At 41.4% G+C, this 27,451-nt stretch overlaps 1 protein-coding gene across 1 annotated transcript in view; it reads right to left on the reverse strand.

Annotated features, from left to right (window-relative positions):
* The window catches only part of LOC139385596 (inactive dipeptidyl peptidase 10-like), a 226,004-nt gene that overhangs the window by 52,214 nt on the left and 146,339 nt on the right, over positions 1-27,451 (reverse strand). Inside the window, exons 2-5 of the mRNA XM_071130800.1 lie at positions 10,317-10,428; positions 5,453-5,548; positions 2,121-2,215; positions 1,493-1,567 (exon numbers count right to left, since the gene is read on the reverse strand). Of these exons, the coding sequence (XP_070986901.1) occupies positions 1,493-1,567; positions 2,121-2,215; positions 5,453-5,548; positions 10,317-10,428 (378 nt within the window). The remainder of the gene's footprint in view (positions 1-1,492; positions 1,568-2,120; positions 2,216-5,452; positions 5,549-10,316; positions 10,429-27,451) is intronic.

Below are 27,451 nucleotides of genomic sequence, written 5' to 3' on the forward strand. Positions count from 1 at the left end.
CGTAACATCTTTGTTGTTGTTTGCAACCAAACTAATGGATAAGCGGTCGGTCGTCTGACGGATACCACCTATCTTTTCCTTTGCTGGAGCCTCTTCCTATTATGAAAGAGAAAATCACTGAACACAAGAATGGGAAATTGTTTCTGACGGTTTCTGCAAATATGTGCTTTCTCTAAGTATTGCAAAGTATTCTCTATCATTGCATGTTGCTAATTATTCATCCAAGTAATACATTTCAATTGCACATCAAACAAATACAATTTTGATTTGATATCTATCGAGCCCGTAGCCTATCGGCTTACGTTAAACGATAATAGCTTTCTCTTTGAACAACAGTTATTTTTGTACAATGATGGAAAAAATGTCTTGGATTGTTTACAACAAATTGCTTTGATGCGGATACAACTTTTGTCCTGAGGTTAATGAAAGGGTTGAATTTGAATGGGGTGATGTAAAAATACGATAATAAATCTACACAACCTCTCATTATTTTCCAAACTGTTAGAAACAGGGCAAAAACATGTTTTTCCACTATGTAGTCATACCACAAAGAATAAACACATTCGACTGAGACCAAAGGCACCTTCAGTGGGCATTCCATTGGCCCACAAGTGCCAGAACTAACCATCCAGTGAACCAAGCAAGCTATCCACTAACGTTGATGTTTTTGTTGGTGCATGCCAACAAAGTTGTAAATATTAATAATTATGGTACGGTTGCGTTATTTTTAGTTGATGGGTTGTGCTTGAGCATTCAGAGATGCATCAGTGGGATACTATCCAAATACAGTGTTTCCCATATCTATATAGACTCAAAAAGAGCTGAATAATGTAAAGAGTTACAGTGTCAGTTTGGACCTACAGAAGCAAACAATACGTCAGCAGGGAGTGAACTAGTAGTATTTACAAAACATTTCAACGTCACTATGAACCTAATAAGAGCATACACAGGTAGGACATGAGGAAGAAGGCAAGCCCTCCACCTTTTAATGCAGTTACTTTTCCACAGAGTTACGAGTCCAGAGAATTAGCTTTCTTTACCAGAACATCACAGAATACGAACAAGAGGAAGGCCTCAAAACACAGCTCGTGAGACCACCGCAAATGACAAGGCCAAGGGTACCAATCTCACAGAAAGGTCTCTTCAGGCACTCGCTGTCTTTATTGTTCTCATTCTCTGTGCATCTGTTGTGTCTGACATCTCTTTCTGAGAAATACTGAAGGATGCATTATAAGGAAACCGGAGACCACAGAGACACACAGGCCCAACACCATTCATTCTCCAATGTCATTCTCATTAATGTTGTAAAACAAAAAGTTTTTTACTGTACCTCAGATTATTGTGTTGTTATTCATTTTCAATATCAACAAATGTTTCTCATGACAATAACCAAACGAGTTGGCTATACAGCATAAATACATCTGGGACCAGGCTACGAAGATGTGTATCATTTTGAGATACTCTTCAGAAATGGCACATTAAAATCACTGACCTGTTTCACGTCATAGCCCAGAAGAACGAAGTTTAGATCTGGAGAAACTGCAAACTTGGAGGCCTTAAATGTTGCCTGGTAAGAAAGAGAAAAGAGTGGAAAGAGGATGAGAGATACTGTGACTGTTCATCTGCAGTTACAGTCCATTCAAATGTCCATTCTGAAGCGTGAAATATCATGATTTATTGGATTAGCATGAACTACACATACATGTATTCAAATGCCACAATAACTTATTTAAAACATTGTCTAATTCCAGTCTACAACATGTAGGAAATGTGTCACTGGAGGCGGCCACTTGCCAAATGGCACCTTAAGGTGAGCATGTCTCTCTAATGTGAGTTCTCTGGGAAGAGTAGTTTTTTTTTTTTTTTTTTTTTTTTTTTTACCTTTACCTTCTAGGCAAGTCAGTTAAGAACAAATTCTTATTTTCAATGACGGCCTAGGAACAGTGGAACAAGACAATGTTTTAAGTGGGTTAACTGCCTGTTCAGGGGCAGAACGACAGATTTGTACCTTGTCAGCTCGGGGGTTAGAACTTGCAACCTTCCGGTTACTAGTCCAACGCTCTAACCACTAGGCTACGCTGCCGCCCCAGTTGGTATGCACTGAGACGGTAAGTACTCACAAAAGTGGTGTTTTTTAGTAAGAGGTCTGTCTCATTGCTCTGCGTGTTGGCTTTGAACACATCACCGTCCCAGCTCCTGAAAATGATCTCCTCATCTGTCAGAGAGAGAGAGGGAGAGAGAGAAATGGGGAAGAGAGAGAAAGAGAGAGGACCCTGGGTAAAAGGTTGTAAGGTGAATAAGTGAAAGGTTAAAAGTGAAGCCAAGGCTGAGACCAAGGGTTATGGTTAATGCCTGGGTTTGTTTAGGTTTTTATACTGGAGAACCTTGCTCATGAATTGCCTTGAGGTGCTTAACAATGGTTTGCTACATCCAATCTAGTTACTTCATTCATTCAACTTGGCCCACTGCCAGTAAATTACAGATGTCACAATGAATGGCTAAGTGTTCCGGTGCTCATACACAATTATGGGCATTGTGCCAAATATGTGTTTTTAAGCATAGCCACTTGTCTCAGGTATCCTGTATAATGACATCCCATGTGAGACATCCCTTGTATGACGCACCAAATATGACTTGTCACTGCAATGAGAAATTGAGACACTCAACATGCACGGTAATCTACCGACTCACTTAGAGAGTATCAGTGACAACTTGGCTCAGTATTATTTCACATCAACAGGAACAAATGTGATGGGAGTTTCAGCCAATATCTTTCATCTCTGGCCAATTTTACAATCTGGGCAGTCCAGGATTTCATTAATGCTTTTGACGGACCAATATCATTACAAAGCCCTCATCTCATATACAGTAAATGTCATTGAATGAGTTCTAAGGCGTCAACCTTGGGCCGGTGGGCTATAAAACAGAGATGACTCAGAATACATTAAAGTACAATGACAGGCAAGTAAACATAAAAGAGTGATGGATGGTTGACTTATGATCAATAGGAGAAAGAGGGTACAAGAGAAGAGAGGGGACCAGAATGTTATTAAGTTAGATTTTTTAGATGACACTCCTTCTAAGGGTACTTGATAAGAATGTATAAAACTGTCATTGTGATTCATAATTGGTTTGCAGTAAGTGACATTGTGCAGTAGCATACTGAATCAACTGTAGCCTACTAAACTGTAAATATTGTGGCACGCCGTGAGCTTGTAGTCTTGAATCAACCTGTGGTTGGCTGGTATTTATATATTGCATTTGTGCAACATTTGTGCTGTACAGATTGTATGCAGACCCCATGGAGTGCCCTTTCAATACAATGTGTTCAATGCCATCTTCCCCTGTACATGATTCACTGATACTTTTCACCCCAAAAATGTTTGTTGGTATTTTCCTTTGTGACGCAGTGCAAAAAAAAAAACTTTTTTCAAATTTGTCAGACAATCCACATGTTATGGAGGCCTGTGACAAAGCACAGAGGCACATTTGGATTTGCGCTTATGCTTTGTGTGCTCTGCTCAGAAACTGTGATGTACCTTCAAGGCAACCGTCACATCCACTTGCCATCTGCCAAGTGTGTTGACAAAAGACGTTTCATCCAGAACTTCATGAATAGTGTCCTTATGTGAAAGCAATTTGACAAAGTATTTTTTTATACTGTGTCACAAAGGACATTTCCACACTATGAGGTTGGAATAATGCTGTGAAATTGTGAATAATATTAATGCTCTTTAAGTGTAAGAGCTGTTTGACAAGACCTGTTCTGTGCTGTGTTTATTTTTTTATACGCTATGACTTTACTTTTTTATACGGTATAATTGTTACTCAGAAATGATTTGATATTGACATAGAAACGGCTGCATTGGACCTTTAAGAATGTCAGTGAAGTAATTAGCAGTACTTCAGGGGTTTGCACTCAGGCAGTTGTGAGGAGCGCTCTTTGAAATTGAAGGATGAATAGTGAGGCCCCATCTTTCAGGAGTGGAAAATAGAGCATGACCGCAAGGAGACAGCAGCATGTCCTAGCCTGTCAGAAGACTGAGATGCTGAGTGAAGTAACAAGCTGACAGCACCTATACAGACAAGCCAAACTCAAACTCTTAGACAGAGAGACTAAGAAGGGGAGGAGTGCCTTGTCATGAAAGGTGCTATTTGTGATGCTTTATTTATGATATTTTGAAAAGACTCTCCTTCAGATAATGTGGATGAAAGAATACAGTGATTTGAGAGTGTTATAAATTGGTCTGACCCCTTCATATCTGCAACACCACTTCTGACACTAGCCACACCCTGACAGTGCTAAAATACAGACTTCGCTTCACATACTGTAAACACAAACAAGTGAAAGCAGCAGTGATTTGCAAGCTTCAACTTAACGCATTAAATCCCTCTCTGATCTTCCGGAGCTTGAGTTGTTAATGGTTGCAGATGGTACATCCCGTACCGTTCTGGCTCCGGAGTAGTGAATGTATGAGGAGGGAACGATTTATAACCAAGAATGCTGGTTCCCAACGGAGCAAGAATTCCTATAGATTACAGTAATGTATTCTATCATTGTTCTCTGCTGGTGCTATGATTAATTTACACTCCACTGGTGGTATTTAAACAGTGATTGTATCAATGTTACCTTCTCATGCATCCTCTTTCAAGGCTTGTATTTGCTTTTAAGACTCCGATAGGGCTTGAAATGAGTTTGTTTCAGTATAATGTTCAAATTTGTGTAATACAGTTTATTTTATTTCATGTGTTTGCTTATCTGCTGCAGTAGGTTAACTATTTCATGTCCATGTGGAGAAGATTAACCACTTCCGGCCCCTCCGAATTAAATTTACATTAACACATTCCTTAACAGCATGAATATGTAATATCAGACAAACAGCAGCAGTGACGGTAGTTTGGTACCTTTAAAGGCTTCGGAATATGCCAGCACAATTCATCCTAATGGCAGAACAATGTTCCTCAGCGATATACAGTATGTTGTTTCCATTGAAATTCAAATTCCGATTTTGAATGGTATGCGGATGAACAAACACCACCAGAGACAATTGGCAGAAACAAATGTACTTTGTCAGCTCAGAACGCATTCAAACATCTTCAAAGGACACAATTCTTTGAGAGCGTTTGATGCCTGTGCCATTTCTCTTTGAAAGCTTTTTGATGTTTACTTTTGGGCTTTGCTCTGTGTTGAAACTAAAGAGCAGATGGGTGATGTTTACGAATCTTGATTTAGTGAGAGGCACAAGTCTCCAGCAGATACCACGCAGATTTTATGAAATATGATGTGTTCAGTCAACAGAGGAGACTAAATTCGAGGAGCAACAGGTCCCAATAATGGCTGCTCAGCATTCATAGCAAATGGAAACAAAATACATTTGAGACAGATACAATGTTATTACAGATACGAGGGACATTAGATATGTAGAGTTATGAATTTACTGCATAAACATACCATTGATCCACTTAGCATCAGGGTCATGCACCTGGAACTCTCGTTGAAAGAGGTCATCCAGTGTCAATTGGGTGCCTAAAGACTTCGCGCCATCATCTGTGAAGAAATGACACAGTCTTCAAATAGACATAGAGAACACTTTTACTCACAATTGACAGTTAGCTAAGGCCATTCCCAGAATGTTGGGCAATCAATTGCAGCGCTCCAATGGATAGAAACTGTCATCATTCACATTTAAATCACATGAAAGCCAGTGAGGGCTGTGGCAAAAACTGAGCTTTCTTTAAAAAAATAAATGTTTAAATTGCTAAATAATTGAACAGTGCACCAGGAGGATTTTTCTGAAGCGGAATTATAATTTTGTTACATTGCTTGCTTGCTATCTCATGTGATTAGCTGACCACCAAACATTGCTATCGCTAGCTAGCTAGATAGCCACTTAATACAATATATTTTTCTTAAAACGTAAGTTAGCTAGCTAAGTTATCAATCTTTTGTCATATCAGGATATGATTTGAGAGCACTAGTTTGCTCCGAAAGTGGTTATAGCTTTGACTGCATGCTGACAGTGAATTCAGAGCCATTCAGTAGTGTGTCCATCCCCTCTGCCCAGAGTGGGTGAAAACGCACTTTGGTGATGCCACTTCACTTACTTATGTTATAAAATACATTTTACCAAGACAAATACGATAATTCATGTTCTGAATCGTTCAGTGGGGTCCTTCTCTAACATACTGTATCTTTACCATTATATCAAAAAAGTTGGATTTCGAAACGTAATACATCCAATAATGAGCACCGAGCTCTGTTGACATAGCGACGTGGGTTTATCATAACTTTCGCGGTTGACATCTTCAAAGTTGTTTCCGCGGGTTGCGAAAAGCTAAATTAGCATGACATGAGCTGAATTAAATGTTAAAGGCTTTGAAAATAAATGTCGGTTGACATTTATGTGAGAACCGGAATTTTGAATGAATATGAAAGCGTACATTGACATATGAAAATACTACATATCCATTTTACCTCTATAAATATTTTATGTCCTGTGGATTCGAGAAGAAACATGACGAGTTCAACACGATAGTGAGTGCATTAGCCTTCATTCCTGCACAGAATCCAGCTTAGCTGACACAATTAAATGTTCTCGATTTTTTGGGCTCTATTTTTCTCTTGATTTAGTCACTGTAAATCTGTCCATCCTACAAGTGTAACAACTCCAATAACCAGTGGTGGGAAAAGTACCCAATTGTCAAACCTGAGTAAAAATAAAGATACCTTAATAGAAAATGACTCAAGTAAAAGTGAAAGTCACCCAGTAAAATACTACTTGAGTAAAAGCCTAATAGTATTTGGTTTAATTAAATTTGCTAAAGTATCAAAACTAAATGTAATTGTAAAAATGTACTTTAGTAAAAGTATAAATCATTTCAAATTCCAAACCAGATGGCATAATTGTTAGTCATTTTTTTATTTGGCACACTCCAACATTCAGACATCATTCAGAAACAAAGCATTTGTGTTTAATGAGTCTGCCAGACGAGAGGTAGTATTTGTATTTATTATGGATCCCCATTAGATGCTGCCAAAGCAACAGCTACTCTTCCCAGGGTCTTCAGTTTATACAATTTTAAAACATTACAATACATTCACAGATTTCACAACACTGCCCTCAGGCCCCTACTCCACCACTACTACATATCTACAGTACTAAATCCATGTGTATGTATAGTGCATATGTTGTTGTTGTTGTTGTTGTTGTTGTGTGTGTGTGTGTGTGTGTGTGTGTGTGTGTGTGCTTCACAGTCCCCGCTGTTCCATAAGGTGTTTTTTATCCTATTTTTTTAAATCAAATTTTACTGCTTGCGTAAGTTATTTGATGTGGAATAGAGTTCCATGTAGTCATGGCTCTATGTAGTACTGTGTGCCTCCCATAGTCTGTTCTGGACTTGGGGACTGTGAAGAGACCTCTTGTGGCATGTCCTGTGGGGTATGCATCGGTGTCCGAGCTGTGTGCCAGTAGTTTAGATAGACAGCTCGGTGCATTCAACATGTCAATACCGCTCATAAATAAAACTAGTGATGAAGTCGATCTCTCCTCCACTTTCAGCCAGGATAGATTGACATGCATATTATTAATATTAGCACTCTGTGTACATCCAAGGGCCAGTCGTGCTGCCCTGTTCTGAGCCAATTGCAATATTCCTAAGTCCTTTTTTTGTGGCACCTGGCCACACGACTGAACAGTAGTCAAGGTGCGACAAAACTAGGGCCTGTAGGACCTGCCTTGTTGATAGTGTTGTTAAGAAGGCAGAGCATCACTTTATTACAGACAGACTTCTCTCTGTCTCAGCAACTACTGCATCAATATGTTTTGACCATGACAGTTTACTATCTAGTGTTACTCCAAGCAGTTTAGTCATCTCAACTTGCTCAATTTCCTCATTATTTATTACAAGATTTAGTTGAGGTTTAGGGTTTAGTGAGTGTTTTGTTCCAGATACAATGCTTTTAGTTGTTCCAAATACAATGCTTTAAGTTTTAGAAATATTTAGGGATAACTGGTAGAGATGACCAGGGATGTTTTCTTGATAAGTGCCTGAATTTGACCATTTCTGTCCTGCTAAGCATTCAAAATGTAACGAGTACTTTTGGGTGTCAGGGAAAATGTAAGGCGTAAAATGTCCATCATTTTATTTTGGAAGGTAGTGAAGTAAAGGTTGTCAATAATATAAATCCCTGCAACAGATACAATTATATTTTGGCTTATGGCCAGATCCAGGGGCGCAACTTTGACTGGGGACATGTCCTCCAACCACATTCTGAAATTGCATTTTTGCAATGTGCATTTTTGCAATGTGATACAAAATGAGGCAGCGGTGTGCTTTAGGACCATCAGATTGGTCGGATAGGCTGTTTGTCCGACTGGATAAAAATACATAAATAATCAATTTTATTATTTTAGAACTAGGGCCTCTCCCAAAAATTGTCTAAATTGTCAATGAACTTCAAATTGATAGAGGACCCATAGGATTTAAGCCAGTAGTGTAGCCAGAGGAGACAACTAAAAGTGTTCCATTCCGTGACCTATTGTTGGTATAGCCTGTCTATGGAACCTTTGAAGTAATTTTTGAATTGCTACAATTTATGAAGATTTATATTGTTGGTACCATCATGAATGACTACTGTGTGAGCATTCAAGTGCTTCTGCATCACAATAAGGACCTGGTGATCTATGTCACAAACACGGGATTCAGGGAAGCAGTGTGTCTTGCTTCCGGGACCACCACATCCCTAACTATGGACAAGGAGAGGGTCACTACGAGCCTGATGGACGTCGGAGGGCCCCCGGTGAAGTCAGGGGGCTCAGAGCTGTAAAACGGTTAGAGAGCCGCAGGTCTGGACGAGAGGGCAGAGGAGGAATACATTGGAATGGTGTAGAGCAAGATGCAGTAGTCCGCCGGTTCTCATTGGTTGGATGTGTTAATACAAGTTATTGGACCAAAATAGTATCATCCATAGCTACCGCATAGGAGACCAATCTCATAGCGCACCCTCAATTATCCCCTTGGTCATTTATGATAGCCTGCTAACGTTAGCTCCAGGAGACGGTAAAATTCAGTTAAACGCGGTGTGTTAAGAACAGCACTAACACTGGGTTCTGAAATAAACAAATTTTGATTCAATCACATGAAGGACAAAACACTCACTTTACAGAAAATGATTAGACTATACTGTACATGTAAATCAGTCCACATAAATTACTGGGTAAACAATATGAAAAGTATTAGACTATACATGTACATCAGCTCAAATAAGTTGCTGGGTAAACAATATGCCCAAAAATATGCCAAGGGGTCAAATGCTGTTGGTATTGACCCCACGACTGGTGTCTGGGGTACGTGCTCATTAAGGGCCTGTTTCCCAGGCACAGATTAAACCTATAAAATTGCCAGTGTAGAATTCACCTACAATAACCCATGTACTGTATAGCCTACAATATGTATTCCATTTTATTCACACTTAATAGACAATTAAGACATTTTAATTTGTTTGGTGACAACAATAACACAGACAAGACAAATTGGAGGCTATAACATGGGACACAACATTACAGTAACATCTAGATAAATACATCATTTATATTGTCACAAGTGGGATATTTCATTTATTTTGTTAGTCCTACATGTGATCTACATTTCTATGTAATTAGATTGTAAGGATGTACGGATAAATATGTATTTAAATAGTCATCCTCCTAAAACATGCATTGATAATAACCAATGATAGGTTGTGACATCAACCATATACTGTATGAGCATGTAGTGCCTTTTGCTTCCAAAAGAAACACAAGGATGTCTCCCATAATGCTTTGGTTCCGACTTCAAGTTGTAGTTTGTGAGGAGCAACTGCCGAAATTATAATCGACTGCAGTTGAAAGTTCATGACCTTTGATCACACGGTTGTGGTAAAGGTCATGCAGTTAACAAGTCAGATTTTTTTTATTACCCAAAATGCAACACATTTTGAAAAGCGGTGACCAACGTTGGTCAAAGTCTTGCCAAAAGTTATCCGCTCGAATGCGCACATTGTCTCTGAAAATGGTAATCATCCCAGAGTATTCCCTCACAATTAAATAACCTCCATTTGCTTAAAAGAAAGGCAATGGAGTGTTGAACTTTTAACTTAAATGAAAGGTGCTAGTTTTAAATTGTAAGACAAAATTCTAAGCAGGTAGCTTGTCATCTGTTTTTGAAAAGCTGCATTTATTGAGAATGGTGAAAAGTTAGAACCAAGGTCTTCTTTTGAAATGATTTGAATCAGGTTTTGAGATTACATGTAAAAGAAAATAACTCCAGAAATTTACTTTTGGAAAGAAGAACGATGGCCAGTCCAATGAGTGACAGTATGACCATGATGACCAGCAGAGAGATGGCGATACCTTTCCAGTTCCTGTCTGGCCCAAAATCCGGCACATCCTTCAGAGAGAGAGACAGAGATACAAAGAGGGAGGAATAGAGAAGAAAAGGTTAATATTCATAAAGAATTTGTAGCAAGTTGAAAGTAGAAGTGGAAACAAAAAAGAAACATCTCCCAACCGGACAGTCGGTCCCCATGACGCTAGAGATGAAGAGGCGAAGCGAGAAGATTTACTCTGCCCAAAATTCAGTCTTTATGAGATAAGCCCTTTTTTGCATGGAGGTCTATGAATTGTGTCGAATTACGTGAGACTTATTTGATCAAATAGAAGTTTTAGCAATATTTAGGCTGTTACAAATGTACTGATATAAATGGATGCACATGGCATTCCGGAAAACTTTGAGATTACACTGAACAACAATATAAACACAACATGTAAAGTGTTGGTCCCAGTTCAATGAGCTGAAATAAAAGATCCCAGAAATGTTCTAAACACTCAAAAAGCTTATTTCTCTGAACTTTTATGAGCATTTTTCCTTTGCCAAGATAATCAATCAATTACATGTATTTATGAAGCCGTTTTTACATCAGCAGATGTCCAAAAGTGCAATACAAAAACCCAGCCTAAAAGCCCAAAGAGCAAGCAATGCAAATGTAGAAGCACGGTGGCTAGGAAAAACTCTAGAAAGGCAGGAACCTAGGGAAACCTAGAGAAGAACCAGGCTCTGAGGGGTGGCCAGTCCTCTTCTGGCTGTGCCAGCTAGAGATGATAATAGTACATGGCCATTAAGGCCAGGTTGTTCTTCAAGATGTTCAAACGTTCATAGATGACCAGCAGGGTCAATTAATAATCACAGTGATTGTAGATGGTGCAACAGTTCAGCACCTCGGGAGTAAATGTCAGCTGGCTTTCAGAGTTTGAGACAGCAGGAGTGTGTGGGTGGGTGTGTGGGTGTGTGTGAGACAGAGAGAGAGAGAATAGCTGGTCTGGGACAAGATAGCACATCCGGTGAACAGGTCACAGTTCCATAGCCACAGGCAGAACAGTTCAAACTGGAGTAGCAGTGCGACAAGGTAGCACGTCCAAGGAGCAGGTCAAGGTTTCATAGCCACAGGAAAAATAGCAGAAACTGGATCAGCAGCACGACCAGATGGACGGGATGGAGACAGCCAGGAGTTGTCAGGCGAGGTAGTCCTGAGGCAAGGTCCCAGGGCTCAAGCCCTCAGGGAGGGGAGACAGAGAGAGTGCGGAAAATTAGAGGGAACATACCTAAGATCACACATGACACCAGATAAGACAGGATAATTACACCAGATCGGGCAGAATGACCCTAGCCCCCCGGCACATAGTCTCCAGTATCTATGCTGCAATAGTCTGAGACAGGAGGGGTCGGGGGACAATGTGGCTCTGTCTGATGATACCCCTCGGACAAGGCCGACCATGCAGGACATAAACCCCACCCACGTTGCCAAAGCAAAGCCCCCATACAACTAGAGGGATATCAACAGACCACCCACCGCACTAGACCGAAGGGGCACAAAACCGGACAGGAAGATCATGTCAGTGACTCAACCCGCTAAAGTCGAGTATATTGGGGGAAAAAGCCTGCCACGACTTGACGTACCCCTCCTTGGGACAGCAAGAGAGAGCACTAGTAAGCCAGTGACTCAACCCCCGTAATAGGGTCAGAGGCAGAGAATACCAGTGGAGAGAAAGGAGCCAGCCAGGCAGAGACAGCAAGGGTGGTTCGTCACTCCAGTGCCTTGCCGTTCACCTTAGCACGCCTGGGCCACACTACACTTAATCATAGGATGAATCTTCAGTAAATACTAAATGGTTGAGAACGAGTCTGCGTTTCTCACATGGATAGGCAGTCTATTCCATAAAAATGTAGCTCTATAGGAGAAACCCCTGCCTCCAGCTGTTTGCTTAGAAATTCTAGGGACAATAAGGAGGCCTGCATCTTGTGACCATACCGTACATGTAGGTATGTATTGCAGGACCAAATTGGAGAGAAAGGTAGGAGCAAGTCCATATAATGCTTTGTAGGTTAGCAGTAACATCTTGAAATCAGTCCTAGCCTTATCAGGAGCCAGAGGCTAGCACTGGAGTAATATGATTGAATTGTTTTGATCTAGTCACGATTCTAGTAGCCGTATTTAGCACTAACTGAAGTTTATTTTGTGTTTTATCCGGGTAGAGTAGAGCATTGAAGTAGTCTAAAAGTAGAAGTGACCAAAGCATGGATTAGCTTTCTGTATCATTTTTGGACAAAACGTTTTAGATTTCTGCAATCTTACGAAGATGGAACAAAGCTGCGCTTTAAATATTCTTGATATGTTCATTAAAAGAGAGATCAGGGTCCAGAGTAATGCCGAGGTTCTTCACTGTTTTATCTGAGATGACTGTGCACCCATCAAGATTAATTGTCAGATCAAACAGCAGATATCTTTGTTTCTTGGGACCAAGAACTAGTATCTCTGTTTTGTCCAAGTTTAAAAGTAAAACATTTGCTGCCATCCACTTCCTTATGTCTGAAGCACAGGCTTCCAGCGTAGGAAATTTAGGGGCTTCACCATGTTTCATCAAAATGTACAGCTGTTTGTTGTCCACATAGCAGTGAAAATTGACATTGTGTTTCTGAATGACATCACCAAGAGGTACTGTAGAATTTATAGTGAAAACAATAGTGGTCCTAAAATGGAACCTTGAGGAACACCGAAACTTACCATTGATTTGTCATAGGACAAACCATCCACAGAGACAAACTGATATATTTCTGACAGATAAGATCTAAACCAGGCAAGAAATTGTCCGTGTAGACCAATTTGGGTTTCCAATCTCTCCAAAAGAATGTGATGATCGATGGTGTCAAAAGCCGCACTAAATGCTAGGAGCACAAGGACAGATACACAGGCTTGGTCTGAAGCCATTAAAGGTTAATTTACCACCTTCACAAGTGGGGTCTCAATACTATGATGGGGGGTCTAAAACCAGTCTGGAGCTTTACTTATAGATTATTTGTCTTCAGAAGGCAGTGAGCAGCTTTTTCTAAAACGTTTGAGAGGAATGGGAGATTCGATATAGGCTGATAGTTAAATTTTTTTTTAAACAGGCACAGACACAATGGGGAAAGCTAGTGGTACACTCCACTAAGCTGGCAGGCTGGCTAACAGCCTGCTGCGTGCCCTGCACCGTCTCTCATTGTGCTCATTGTGGAGCAAGAGGAGTTAGAGCCCTGTCTATGTTGATAGATAAGATGAGAGCACCCCTTCAGCTTGGATGGAGTCCGTCACTCCTCAGCAGGCCAGCCTTGTTCCTGTTTGTGCAGGAGTCCTAGAAAGAGGGCCAGTTATCTAAAAATTACATATTTTGGGAGTGGCAGAAAACAGTTTTCAACGGGCGATTGAGTTGTGTGAGTCTGCTATAGAGCTCATCACTCCCCATAACAGGGAGGGGGCCAGAGACCATTTCTGAATACCAACTCATCTTTCTAGTTAAGTTACACACTAAAGTTATGTTGATCTTGGTGACCTCTGACTGTTTCATTCTAACATCATTGGTGCTGACATTGGTGCCCTGCCCCCTGGAAAACTATGTAGGATCGCTGGATGATTCTTTTTAAGTCTAATATTGCAGGTAATGAAATTTCCAATGACTAGGGTTTTCAATTTGTCAGAGCTAATGGTGGGAGTCTTCGATGGCTCAGACCCCGTAACGGGTGAGGAGAGACCTGAGAAAGCTTGGGCTCTGACTCCGACTCGTTACTTAGTGGGGAAAACAGGTTGAAAGTTTTATTCGGCTGAATGAGCGACACCGGTTGAGCATGCAGACAGCATTTCTTTCCAGAAGCCGTGAGAAAATTGCAGGGACTGGGCAGGCGGATTAACACTACTACCTGTATTGACTTGTGGCACAGATGCTGTATCCTTTCCTACACATAAATTGCTCTTGCCTAACGATTACGTCTGAAGCCCAGCTTGCACCTTGGCTATCCTTACCATAAGGCGATAGTTCTCCTGTATATTATTAGTACAGCGACTGCAATAACAAGGCATAATGTTACTTAGTTTTTTTCAGCCGGAGGAGGTCCTGCAGATCTATGTGCAGATAAAGCGTCCGGGGTGAAAAAGTTTCATAAAAAAAATTGTGTGAGGACAAAACAAATACGTTGGTAAACTTAATAAATACAGAGTTCGATTAAATAGTTATAAACAGTAAAACGTTTTACAGGTAGCCAAGCAGCAACAAACAGAACAGCCGTATGGAAACAAGGCGGAAGTGCGTTGCATCACCAGTCGTGATGAAAAGAGGGAGAGCAGATCGTGGCCAATCCTTTGAGTATGGGAGTTGGACCTGAGCATCCATCTGACAGGTATAGCATATCAATAAGCTGATTAAACAGCATGATCATTACACATGTGCACCTTATGCTGGGGACAATAAAAGGCCACTCTAAAATGTGCAGTTTTGTCACGCAACACAATGCCACAGAAGTCTCAAGTTGGGGGAGTGTGCAATTGGAATGCTGACTGCAGAAATGTCCAACACGGCTGTTGCCAGAGAATTAAATGTTCATTTCTCTACCATAAGCTGCCTCCGACATTGTCTTAGAGAATTTGGTAGCACGTCCAACCCGCCTCACAACCGCAGACCACGTTTAACCATGCCAGTTCATGACCTCCAAATCCAGCTGCTTCACCTGCGGGATTGTCTGAGACAAGCCACCCGGACAGCTTATGAAACTGTGGGTTTGCACAATTGAAGAATTTCTGCAGAAACGGTCTCAGGAAAGTTCATTTGCGTGCTTGCCATCCTCAACAGGGTCTTGACCTGACTGCAGTTCGGGCAAATGCTCACGACCGGTCTCAACTGTACCGGGCAGATGGTGTTGTGTATGTTTGGCTTTGTGTGGGCGAGCGGATTGCCGATCTCAACTTTGTGAACAGAGTGCCCCAGGGTTGCAGTGGGGTTATGGGCAGGCATAAGCTATGGACAAAGAACACAATTCATTTTTATCTAAGACAATTTGAATGCACAGAGATACCATGACGAGATCCTGAGGCTCATTGTCGTGGCATTTATCCGTTGCCATCACCTCATGTTTCTTCATGATAATGCACAGCCACATGTTGCAAGGATCTGTACACAACTCCTGGAAGCTGAAAATGTCCCAGTTCTTCCATAGCATGCTTACTCAACAGACATGTCACCCATTTAGCATGTTTGGAATGTTCTGGATTGATGTGTACGACAGCATGTTCCAGTTCACACCAATATCCAGCAAATTCACATCACCATTGAAGAGGAGTGGGACAACATTCCACAGGTCACAATCAACTCTATTTGAAGGAGATGTGTCATTCTGCGTGAGGCAAATTTTGGTCACACCAAATACTGACAGGTTTTCTGATCCATGCTCCTACTATTTTATTTTTTATTACTGTATCTGTGACCAGCAGATACAATTGAAGTCGGCAGTTTACATACACCTTAGCCAAATGCATTCAAACTCAGTTTTTCACAATTCCTGACATTTAATCCTAGTAAGTTCGGACCACCACTTTATTTTAAGAATGTGAAATGTCAGAATAATAGTAGAGATAATGATTTATTTCAGATTTAATTTCTTTCATCACATTCCCAGTGGGTCAGAAGTTTACATAGACTCAGTATTTGGTAGAATTGCCTTTAAAATGTTTAACTTGGGTCAAATGTTTCGGGTAGCCTTCCACAAGCTTCCCACAATATGTTGGGTGAATTTTGGCCTATTCCTCCTGACAGAGCTGGTGGAACTGAGTCAGGTTTGTAGGCCTCCATGCTCGCACACACTTTTTCAGTTCTAACCACAAACTTTCTATAGGATTTAAGTCAGGGCTTTGTAGTGGCCACTCCAATACCTTGACTTTGTTGTCCTTAAGCCATTTTGCCACAACTTTGGAAGTTTGCTTGGGGTCAATGTCCATTTGGAAGACCCATTTGGAAGACCCACAATCAAGCTTCCTGACTGATGTCTTGAGATGTTTCTTCAATATATCCACATAATTTGCCTGCCTCATGATGCCATCTAATTTGTGAAGTGCACCAGTCTCTCCTGCAGCAAAGCACTCAACAACATAATGCTGCCACCCCCGTGTTTCACGGTTGGGATGGTGCTCTTCGGCTTGCAAGCCTCCCTCTTTTTCCTCCAAACATAACGATGGTCATTATGGCCAAACAGTTATATTTTTGTTTCATCAGACCAGAGGACATTTCTCCAAAAAGTAAGATCTTTGTCCCCATGTGCAGTTGCAAACCGTAGTCTGGCTTTTTTATGGCCGTTTTGGAGCAGTGCCTTCTTCCTTGCTGAGCGACCTTTCAGGTCGACCTGTCGAGATAGGACTCGATTTAGTGTAGATATGGATCATTTGTACCCGTTTCCTACAGCATCTTCACAAGGTCCTTTGCTGTTGTTCTGGGATTGATTTGCACTTTTTGCACCAAAGTACATTCATCTCTAGTAGGCAGAACGCGTCTCCTTCCTGAGCGGTATGACGGCTGCGTGGTCCCATGGTGTTTATAGTTGCGTACTATTGTTTGTACAGATGAAGGTGGTACCTTCGGGCGTTTGGAAACTGCTCCCAAGGATGAACCAGACTTGTGGAGGTCTACAATTATTTTTCTGAGGTCTTGGCTGATTTTCCCAATGTTGTCAAGCAAAGAGGCACTGAGTTTGAAGGTAGGCCTTGAAATACATCCACAGGTACACCTCCAATTGACTCAAATGATGTCAATTAGCCTATCAGAAGCTTCTAAAGCCATGACAATATTTTCTAGAATTTTCCAATCTGTGTAAAGGCACAGTCAACTTAGTGTATGTAAACTTCTGACCCACTGGAATTGTGATATAGTGAATTGTAAAGTGAAATAATCTGTCTGTAAACAATTGTTGGAAAAATTACTTGTGTCATGCACAAAGTAGATGTCCAAACCGACTTGCCAAAACTACAGCTTGATAACAAGAAATTTGTGGAGTGGTTGAAAAACAAGTTTTAATGACTCCAACCTAAGTGTATGTAAACTTCCGACTTCAACTGTACATATCTTTATTCCCAGTCATGTGCAATCCATGGATTAGGGCCTAATGAATGTATTTCAATTGACTATCCTTATATCCTTCAATTGATATCCTTATATGAACTGTAACTCAGTAAAATCTTTGAAATTGTTCCATGTTGCATTCATATTTTTGTTCTATGGAGTTGTACCTGTGGTTCACAAGTGTATATGCCCTCTCATTGGCTTGAATAGTCCCACCTGATCTCGACTGCCTTCAATCATTGAGGAAATCCATTGTTTTCCATTGTTGGAGTGGTCACTAGGCAATCTTGTCAATATAAGAGACAATCTTTGATGACGGAAAAATAGTACAGCCACTAGGCAAGGTCACAAAGCACAGGTTTGATAACCCACAATGTCGTTTTCCAGGTGTAAATTTCCAAAATATTACAAGAACAGTGCATTTGTTAAGTATTACATTTTTCCACATTTTGCTACCTTACAGCCTTATTCTCAAATGGACTCAATCAAAAATTGGCCTCATCAATCTACACACAATACCAAATAATGACAAAGCGAAACAGGTTTTGAGAAATGTGTTCAAATGTATTAAAAATAAATACAGAAATTACTTATTTACATAAATATTCAGACACTGTGCTATGAGACTCGAAATTGAGCTCAGGTGCATCCGGTGTCCATTGATCATCCTTGAGATGTTGATACAACTTGATTGGAGTCCAAATTCAATTGATTGGACATGATTTGGAAAGGCACACAACTGTCAATATAAAGATCCCACAGTTGACAGTGCATGTCATAGCAAACACTAAGCCATGAGGTAGAAGGAATTTTCCGAAGAGCTCCGAGACAGGATTGTGTCGAGGCACAGATTTGGGGAAGGGTACTAAAAAACGTCTGCATTCTTAAATGGAAGAAGTTTGGAACCACCAAGACTTTTCCTAGAGCTGAACGTCTGGCCAAACTGACCAATCGGGGGAGAAGGGCCTTGGTCAGGGTGGTGACCAAGAACCTGATGGTCACTCTGACAGAGTTCCTCTGTGGAGATGGGAGAACCTTCTAGAAGGACAACCATCTCTGCAGCACTCCACCAATCAGTCCTTTGTGGTAGAGTGGCCAGAACGAAGCCACTCCTCAGTAAAAGGCATATGACAGCCCACTTGGAGTTTTCCAAAGGCACGTAAAGATTCTCTGGTCTGATGAAACCAAGATTTAACTCATTTGACCTGAATGCCAAGCGTCATGTCTTAAGGAAACCTGGCAACATACCTACAGTGAAGCATGGGAAAGATCAAGGGAAAGATGAAGATGAAATCCTGCACCAGAGCACTCAGGACCGCAGACTGGGGCAAAGGTTCACCTTCCAACAGGACAACGACCCTAAGCACACTGCCAAGGAGTGGCTTCAGGACAAGTCTCTGAATGTCCTTGAGTAGCCCAGCCAGTGCCCGGACTTGAACCCGATAAAACATCTCTGGAGAGATCTGAAAATAGCTGTGCAGCGACACTCCAGATCCAACCTGATAGCACTTGAGAGGATCTGCAGAGAAGAATAGTAGAAACTCCCCAAATACACGTGTGCCAAGCTTGTAGCGTCATACCCACGACTCAAGGTTTTCGTCGCTGCTTCAACAAAGTACTGAGCAAATGTGATATCAGTTTTTTTATTGCAATAAATTAAAATGTCTAAAAACTTGTTTTTACTTTCTCATTATGGAGTAGTGTGTGTAGATTGATGAGGGAGGAAAAATGTTTTAATCAATTTTAGAGTAAGGCTGTAACATAACAAAATGTGTAAAAGGTCAACGGGTCTTAAAACTTTCCGAATGCACTGTATGTCATTCATGATGTAAAAGGTTTAATTGATTATTCTGAAAGAAATACTGAGATGTGCTAGGTTATTATTATCCATGCACACCTTCATCCCTTTGGGGATGTATTTGTAATGCTAAATAGGTAGGTGGAATTTCAGACCTGGGAGGAAAATGTAAATGATTATCTAAAGAAAACGAAGATACTTTTAATTGTATCCAGCTACTAAGCTAACTTGAACAATCGTATTATGTGCTGCAAGTCATCCAAAATCAACCCACTACCACGGTAATGGGCTTGTCTATCAAAAGTCTTTATAATTTTGTATCATGCAAGGTCGTATGGAATGCAATTATGACAATCCAATATCTTTCCATTTTACAAAGAAATGTATTCATACAATTCCATATATTTAGTGTCATACCACATAATGTGAATGTAAAATAATCAGGCATACAAAGGTACTGTAAGTAAGAAATGATGAACAGAATTGCATAGACAGGTGAGCATTGTGGCCTTGGACACTGACAAAGCGACCAACACATGTTTTAATTCAAAGGTAATCCGTTGTTATCCACCAGGTTTATCTTCTTCCAAGTCCCTTTACATGTGCTTATTCCTATGGAGTTAGAGTACCAGCCATCTAGTTTAGCATCTCTGACGATACAGAACCTCCTAATGTGTCCTGTCTCTGCAAGTACCTTTCACAGATCTGCCACAAATCAGAGGACAATGAGGACAGTCGTATACCAACCCATCCTCCTCAACACCATCCTACCTTGCTGTAGCTCCAGACTGGGTGACATCTAAACAGATGCCTCCATTGACAGACCACTTTAAAGAACCCCCAGCACCTCCATTCACTAGTAGTTAACTTCCAAAGACAAAACAGTTGCTGGTATTTTATGCAATCAGAATATCAATATGAATATACTTTCATATTAGCATATACAGTAATTTTGCTTAATTTGAACTAACGATAGCTAGCTACCAAGTGGCTGGAGCAGTTTTCCCAAAAGTGAACGATGTGTAACATCATATTTGCTAGCAATCTAAACAACAATGTCAATGAATGCTGTTATCAAGCCAATCTGCTACACTACACCACTGAATGAAATATATGAAACTGACCATGGACTAGACTGAATCGAATTTCAATAATGCAATAATACCTGCATACTGTCAATCACTGATATTGATTCTTTGCGTTTAGATTAACAGTCAGATTAACTGAGTTTACCCTTTCCCCATCCCTTCTCAGTGACGGTGATGTAATCATGTGAACTGCTGATTATATAGTAAATGTTTCACAGTTAGCATACAGTACATTTGATTTTACTGGTGTTCTAAGCAATCTAAAGGTTGATGACGCGATCTCTCTCTCCTCCAATGTGATATTTTTCATTTTGTTTAAAAAAAATACATTTGGTATAAGCGTTGCTGGCTTCATTAAAAACTGTGACTGGTGGTTTTTGGATGTCCTTGGTCTTGTTTATTTGATTGGGGGCTTATGCATGTAATCAAATCAAATTGTATTTGTCACATGCACCGAATACTTACAAGCCCTTAACCAACAATGCAGTTCAAGAAATAAACTCTAGAAAATATTTACTAAATGAACTAAAGTAAAAAATGTAATAAAAAATAACACAATAAAATAACAATAACGAGGCTATATACAGGGGGAAACAAGAGGCCAACTTTACCATATTATCCTGAAGGCATACTTACATACTTACACACCCAATCTCCTTGTACAGGTCCTTACATTGTGTTAATGATATCGCTCAACTTTAAACAATGAGAAATTTGAATATAAAATCATGTGTTTAGCTTCTTTCTATTCTGTGGCTGCATGACATAGCAAACAACGTGAATTCAGTGATGACATATGTTTCCTTCATCTTTGTGGCTCCCTATTGAAACATTAAAATCCATTATATATCCGCCTAGATATAACTGCCAAAGGGGGTGGAGTTGCAATCTACTGCAGAGACAGCCTGCAGAGTTCTGTCATGCTATCCAGGTCTGTGCCCAAACAGTTTGAGCTTCTACTTTTAAAAATCCACCTTTCCAGAAATAAGTCTCTCACTGTTGCCGCTTGTTACAGATCCCCCTCAGCCCCCAGCTGCGCCCTGGACACCATACGTGAATTAATTGCCCCCCATTTATCTTCTTATCTGTACTGTTAGGTGACGTAAACTGGGATATGCTTAACACCCCGGCCATCCTACAATCTAAACAAGATGCCCTCAATCTCACCCAAATTATCATGGAACCTACCAGGTACAACCCCAAATCTGTAAACTCGGGCACCCTCATAGATATCATTCTGACCCACCTGCCCTCTAAATACACCTCTGATGTCTTCAACCAGGATCTCAGCGATCACTACCTCATTGCCTGCATCCGTAATGGGTCCGCGGTCAAACGACCACCCCTCATCACAGTCAAACACTCCCTAAAACACTTCAGCGAACAGGTCTTTCTAATTGACCTGGCTTGGGTATCCTGGAAAGATATTGACCTCATTCCGTCAGTCGAAGATGCCTGGTTATTCTTTAAAAGTGCTTCCCTCACCGTCTTAAATAAGCATGGCCCATTCAAAAAAAATTTAGAACCAGGAACAGATATAGCCCTTGGTTCACTCCAGACCTGACTGCCCTTGACCAGCACAAAAACATCCTGTGGCGTACTGCATTAGCATCGAATAGCCCCCGCGATATGCAACTTTCCAGTGAAGTTAGAAACCAGTATACACAGGCATTAAGGAAAGCAAAGGCTAGCTGTTTCAAACAGAAATGTGCATCTCCATGGAGAATAAGATCACCTCCTCCCAGCTGCCCACTGCACTGAGGCTAGGGAACACTGTCACCACCGATACATCTACGATAATCGAGAATTTCAATAAGCATTTTTCTACGGCTGGCCATGCTTTCCACCTGGCTACCCCTACCCCGGTCAACAACACTGCACCCTCCACAGCAACTTGCCCAAGCCTCTCCAATTTCTCCTTCACCCAAATCCAGATAGCTGATGTTCTGAAAGAGCGGCAAAATCTGGTCCCCTACAAATCAGCTGGGTTAGACAATCTGGACCCTTTCTTTCTAAAATTATCCGCCGCAATTGTTGCAACCCCTATTACTAGTCTGTTAAACCACTCTTTTGTATCGTCTGAGATCCACAAAGATTGGAAAGCTGCCGCGGTCATCCCCCTCTTCAAAGGGGGAGACACTCTAGACCCAAACTGTTACAGATCTGTATCTATCCTACCCTGCCTTTCTAAGGTCTTTGAAAGCCAAGTAAACAAACAGATCACCGACCATTTCGAATCCCACAGTACTTTCTCCGCTATGCAATCTGGTTTCCGAGCTCGTCATGGGTGCACCTCAGCCACGCTCAAGGTCCTAAACGATATCATAACCACCATCGACAAAAGACAATACTGTGCAGCCGTATTCATCGACCTGGCCAAGGCTTTCGACTCTGTCAATCACCGCATTCTTATCGGCAGACTCAACAGCCTTGGTTTCTCAAATGACTGCCTCACCTGGTTCACCATCTACTTCTCAGACAGAGTTCAGTGTGTCAAATTGGAGGGTCTGTGGTCCGGACATCTGGCAGTCTCTATGGGGGTGCCACAGGGTTCAATTTTCAGGCCGACTCTTTTTTCTGTATACATCAATGATGTCGCTCTTGCTCTACGCAGATGACATTCTGCATACTTCTGGCCCTTCTTTGGACACTGTGTTAACTAACCTCCAGACGAGCTTCAATGCCATACAACTCTCCTTCAGTGGCTTCCAACTGCTCTTAAATGCAAGTAAAACTAAATTCATGCTCTTCAACCGATCGCTGCTCGCACCTGCCCACCTAGCAACACTACTCTGGACAGTTCTGACTGAATATGTGGACATGTGTGGAATATGTGGACAACTACAAATACCTAGATGTCTTCCAGACTCACATTAAGGATCTTCAATACAAAATAAAATCTAGAATCAGCTTTCTATTTCGCAACAAAGCATCCTTCACTCATGCTGCCAAACATATTCTCTTAAAACTGACTATCCTACCGATCCTCGACTTTGGCGATGTCATTTACAAAATGGCCTCCAACACTCTACTCAGCAAATTGGATGCAGTCTATCACAGTGCCATCCGTTTCATCACCAAAGCCCCATATACTACCCACCACTGCAACCTGTATGCTCTTGTTGGCTGGCCCTCGCTTCATATTCGTCGCCAAACCCACTGGCTCCAGGTCATCTATAAGTCTTTGGTAGTTAAAGCCCCGCCTTATCTCAGCTTACTGGTTACCATAGCAGCACCCATCCATAGAACGCGCTCCAGCAGGTATATTTCACTGGTCACCCACAAAGCCAATTTCTCCTTTGGCCGCCTTTCCTTCCAGTTCTCTGCTGCCAATGACTGAATGAACTGCAAAAGTCTCTGAAGATGGAGACTCATATCTCCCTCATTAACTTTAAGCATTAGCTGTCAGAGCAGCTTACAGATCATTGCACCTGTACTTAGCCAATCTGTAAATAGCCCACCCAACTACCTCATCCCCATATTGCTTATTTTTGTTTCTTCTCCTTTGCACTCCAGTATCTTTACTTTCACATTCATCTTCTGCACATCTATCACTCCAGTGTTTATTTGCTAAATTGTAAGTATTTCTCCACTACGGCCTATTTATTGCCTTATCTCCCTAATCTTACTTCATTTGCCCACACTGTATATAGACTTTCCTATTGTGTTATTGACTGTACGTTTGTTTATTCCATGTGTAAATCTGTGTTGTTGTTTGTGTCGCACTGCTTGGCTTTATCTTGCACAGGTCGCAGTTGTAAATGAGAACTTGTTCTCAACTGGCTTACCTGGTTAAATAAAGGTGAACAAAAATTTACAAAACAAAATACTACAGGAAAGATGGTTGTTTAATATGAGAGATTCAGTGATGTTAAGATTTTGAAAGTCATGCAGTGTATGCCAGGTTTTAGACAACATGTCACGGTGTGTAGAAGAGATTCCACGATCCAGAATTGAGCGAGTGCTCAGCTTTTTTGTCGACAGTGTGAGCAGCCGTATACGTGCTGAAATCTATGCCCATCATGACTTATAGCACCAGCCACTGGGCCAAATGGCGTGCAAAGAGTGTGTACCATGAACCCATACTTCTTCTTTAAATTTGTTTTGGTGAATATCAACCAACTGAAAGGTGCATACACCGCCACCTACTGTACTAGAGTGAGGCCTCCCTATTAATCTATTTCTCTTATCAAGCTCTGCTTTTCCACCTACACTACTGGAGTGTGAATTCATTACACTTTGTGACACAAAAAGAGAAGGGCAAAAGAACGGGGAAAGGGAAGAAAAATTGCACTACCAACTAACCTTACACACATTAAAACCCCCATTCCATCACTTTTTTGCACTATTTTGCATTTTGCACTATCTGATCCTACACCAGGCCAGCAGCCAGGAGGATGGGACACTATCATTCAACACACCATGTAACTTCTCTGCATTAAAATCTCATACACCCAAGTACTTCTCTGCAGCTGCCACCAAAACGTCTATTTTCTATGATTTACGTATCATTTCTGCGGTACAGTTGATAACCATGGCTATGAACACTAAGAAGCTGAAAGTACATGTTATTCCTATCACTCTCACCCACAATACTTAAAGTGACAGGTACACTACATGACCAAAAGTATGTGGACACCTGCTCATCAAAAATGTTGTTCCAAAATCATGGGCATTAATATGAAGTTGGTCCCACCTTTGCTGCTACAACAGCCTCCACTCTTCTGGGAAGGCTTTCCACTAGACGTTGGAGCATTGCTGTGGGGACTTGCTTCCATTCAGCCACAAGAGTATTAGTCAGGTTGGGCATTGATGTTGGGCAACTAGGCCTGGTTTGCAATCAGCGTTCCAGTTCATCCCAAAGGTGTTCGATGGAGTTGAGGTAAGGGCTCTGTACAGCCCAGTCAAGTTCTTCAACACCAATCTCGACAAACCATTACTTTATGGACCTCGCTTTGTGCACGAGGGCATTGTCATGCTGAAATAGGAAAGGGCCTTCCCCAAACTGTTGCTTCAGCACTCGGCGGTTCCGTTCTGTGAGCTTGTGTGGCCTACCACTTCGCGACTGAGCTGTTGTTGCTCCTAGACGTTTCTAGGAGCAACAGTACTTACATTTCAACAGGGCAGCTCTAGCAGAGAAGAAATGTGTTAAACTGACTTGTTGGAAAGGTGGCATCCTATGACGGTGCCATGATGACAGTCACTGAGCTCTTCAGTAAGGCAATTGTACTGCCAAGGTTTGTCTATAGAGATTGCATGGCTGTGTGCTCAATTTTATACACCTGTCAGCAACGGCTGTGGCTGAAATAGCCGAATCCACTACTTTGAAAGGGTGTCCACATACTTTTTTTGTATATATAGTGTAGGTGAGTCGGGGTTTGTACACATGACAAATTGCATCATTTATACAGAACCTGCAGGGGCCATGATCGATATTGAACTAAATCATCTGCAGTTGTCTCTTGACAGAGCAGGTGCATAATAGGCAGAATCTACCACACACCCAGAGCTGATTAGTGAAGGGGCTCGAGGCAAAAGGCAAAACTGGAGAAACAGGAAAAAGTCTCTGCACACTTCCAGTCAGATGCAACTTTCTTTAATTGTGGCTGAGCTTTCGGTCGGTCGACCTTCATCAGAGCAGGTGCACCATTGTGAAATACCTACTGTTTAGTTTGCCTTGTAACGTCTCCACATTAAATGTGGTACGAAATTAAATAGAATGTAAGGTTATGCATGCATTTCTTAGTAACAAAAAAATAAGAAAAGGAATGTGTACATGTTGAGATTCATGCCATCATTTGTATGCAACCGAGATTACATTTTTGTTGATTGGTCAAAATGATACACTATTAATATGAAGTATGCCAACACCCCTTCAAATTAGTGGATTTGGCTATTTCAGCCACACCCGTTGCTGACAGGTGTATAAAAAACGAGGACACAGCTATGCAATCTCCATAGACAAACATTACTGAAGAGCTGAGTGACTTTCAACATGGCACCGTCATAGCATGCCACATTTCTAACAAGTCAGTTTGTCACATTTCTGCTGGATCTGTCCCGGGCAACGCAATGCCAAGCATTGACTGGAGTGGAGTATAAAGATCGCCTCCATTGTGGAAACACGTTCTCTGGGGTGATGAATTAGGCTTCACCATCTGGCAGTCCACCGGACTAATCTGGGTTTTAGTGGATGCCAGGAGAACGCTACCTGCCCCAATGCATAGCGCAGACTTTAAAGTTTGGTGGAGGAAGAATAATGGTCTGGGGAGGTTTTTTATATGTTTCAGGCTAGGCCCTTTAGTTCCAGTGAAGGGAAATCTTAATGTCACAGCATACAATGATATTCTAGATGATTCTGTGCTTCCAACTTTGTGGCAACAGTTTGGAGAAGGCCCTTTCCTGTTTCAGCATGACAATGGCCCTGTGCACAAAGCAAGGTCCATACAGAAATGATCGGTGTGGAAGAACTTGACTGGCCTGCACAGAGCCCTGAGTTCAACCCTATCAAACACATTTGGCATGAATTGGAATGCCTACTGCAAACCAGGCCTAATTGCCCAACAGCAGTGCCCGACCTCACAAATGTTCTTGTGGCTGAATGGAAGCAAGTCCCCGCAGCAATGTTCCATCGTCTAGTGGAAAGCCTTCCTAGAAGAGTGGAGGCTGTTATAGCAGCATAGGGGAGACCAACGCCATATCAATGCCCATGATTTTGGAATTAGATTTTTGACAAGCAGGTGTATGCATACTTTTGGTCATGTAGTGTATTTGATTCAAAGCTTTCACTATCCCAGAAATAACATATCACCATGAAGGTTAAAGAGACAGGACATGCTATGACAGGCTAGGTAAACAACAGTAATACTCAGGCAGTAATTGAGGAAAGAAGACAGAGGATTTTTAGGTGAAACCTTAATCACTTTGAGGGGAGAAATGTAATCTCCTTATCCTATTGTCTACACCCACTAAGCTGTTTGCCCTTGCTCCTTAATGCAAGGGTATGAAAGAAGAGAGCGAGAGAGAGAGAAAGTAAAGTGTGTGCGCACATTTGGGTATCTTCTCCTGGTCTTCTGTGCCTGATAAAAAGGTTAAAGTGTCCCTTTTTTTGCTGC

Source organism: Oncorhynchus clarkii, chromosome 3 (assembly GCF_045791955.1).
Source record: "Oncorhynchus clarkii lewisi isolate Uvic-CL-2024 chromosome 3, UVic_Ocla_1.0, whole genome shotgun sequence".
In the NCBI taxonomy this organism is placed as follows: Eukaryota; Metazoa; Chordata; class Actinopteri; order Salmoniformes; family Salmonidae; genus Oncorhynchus; species Oncorhynchus clarkii.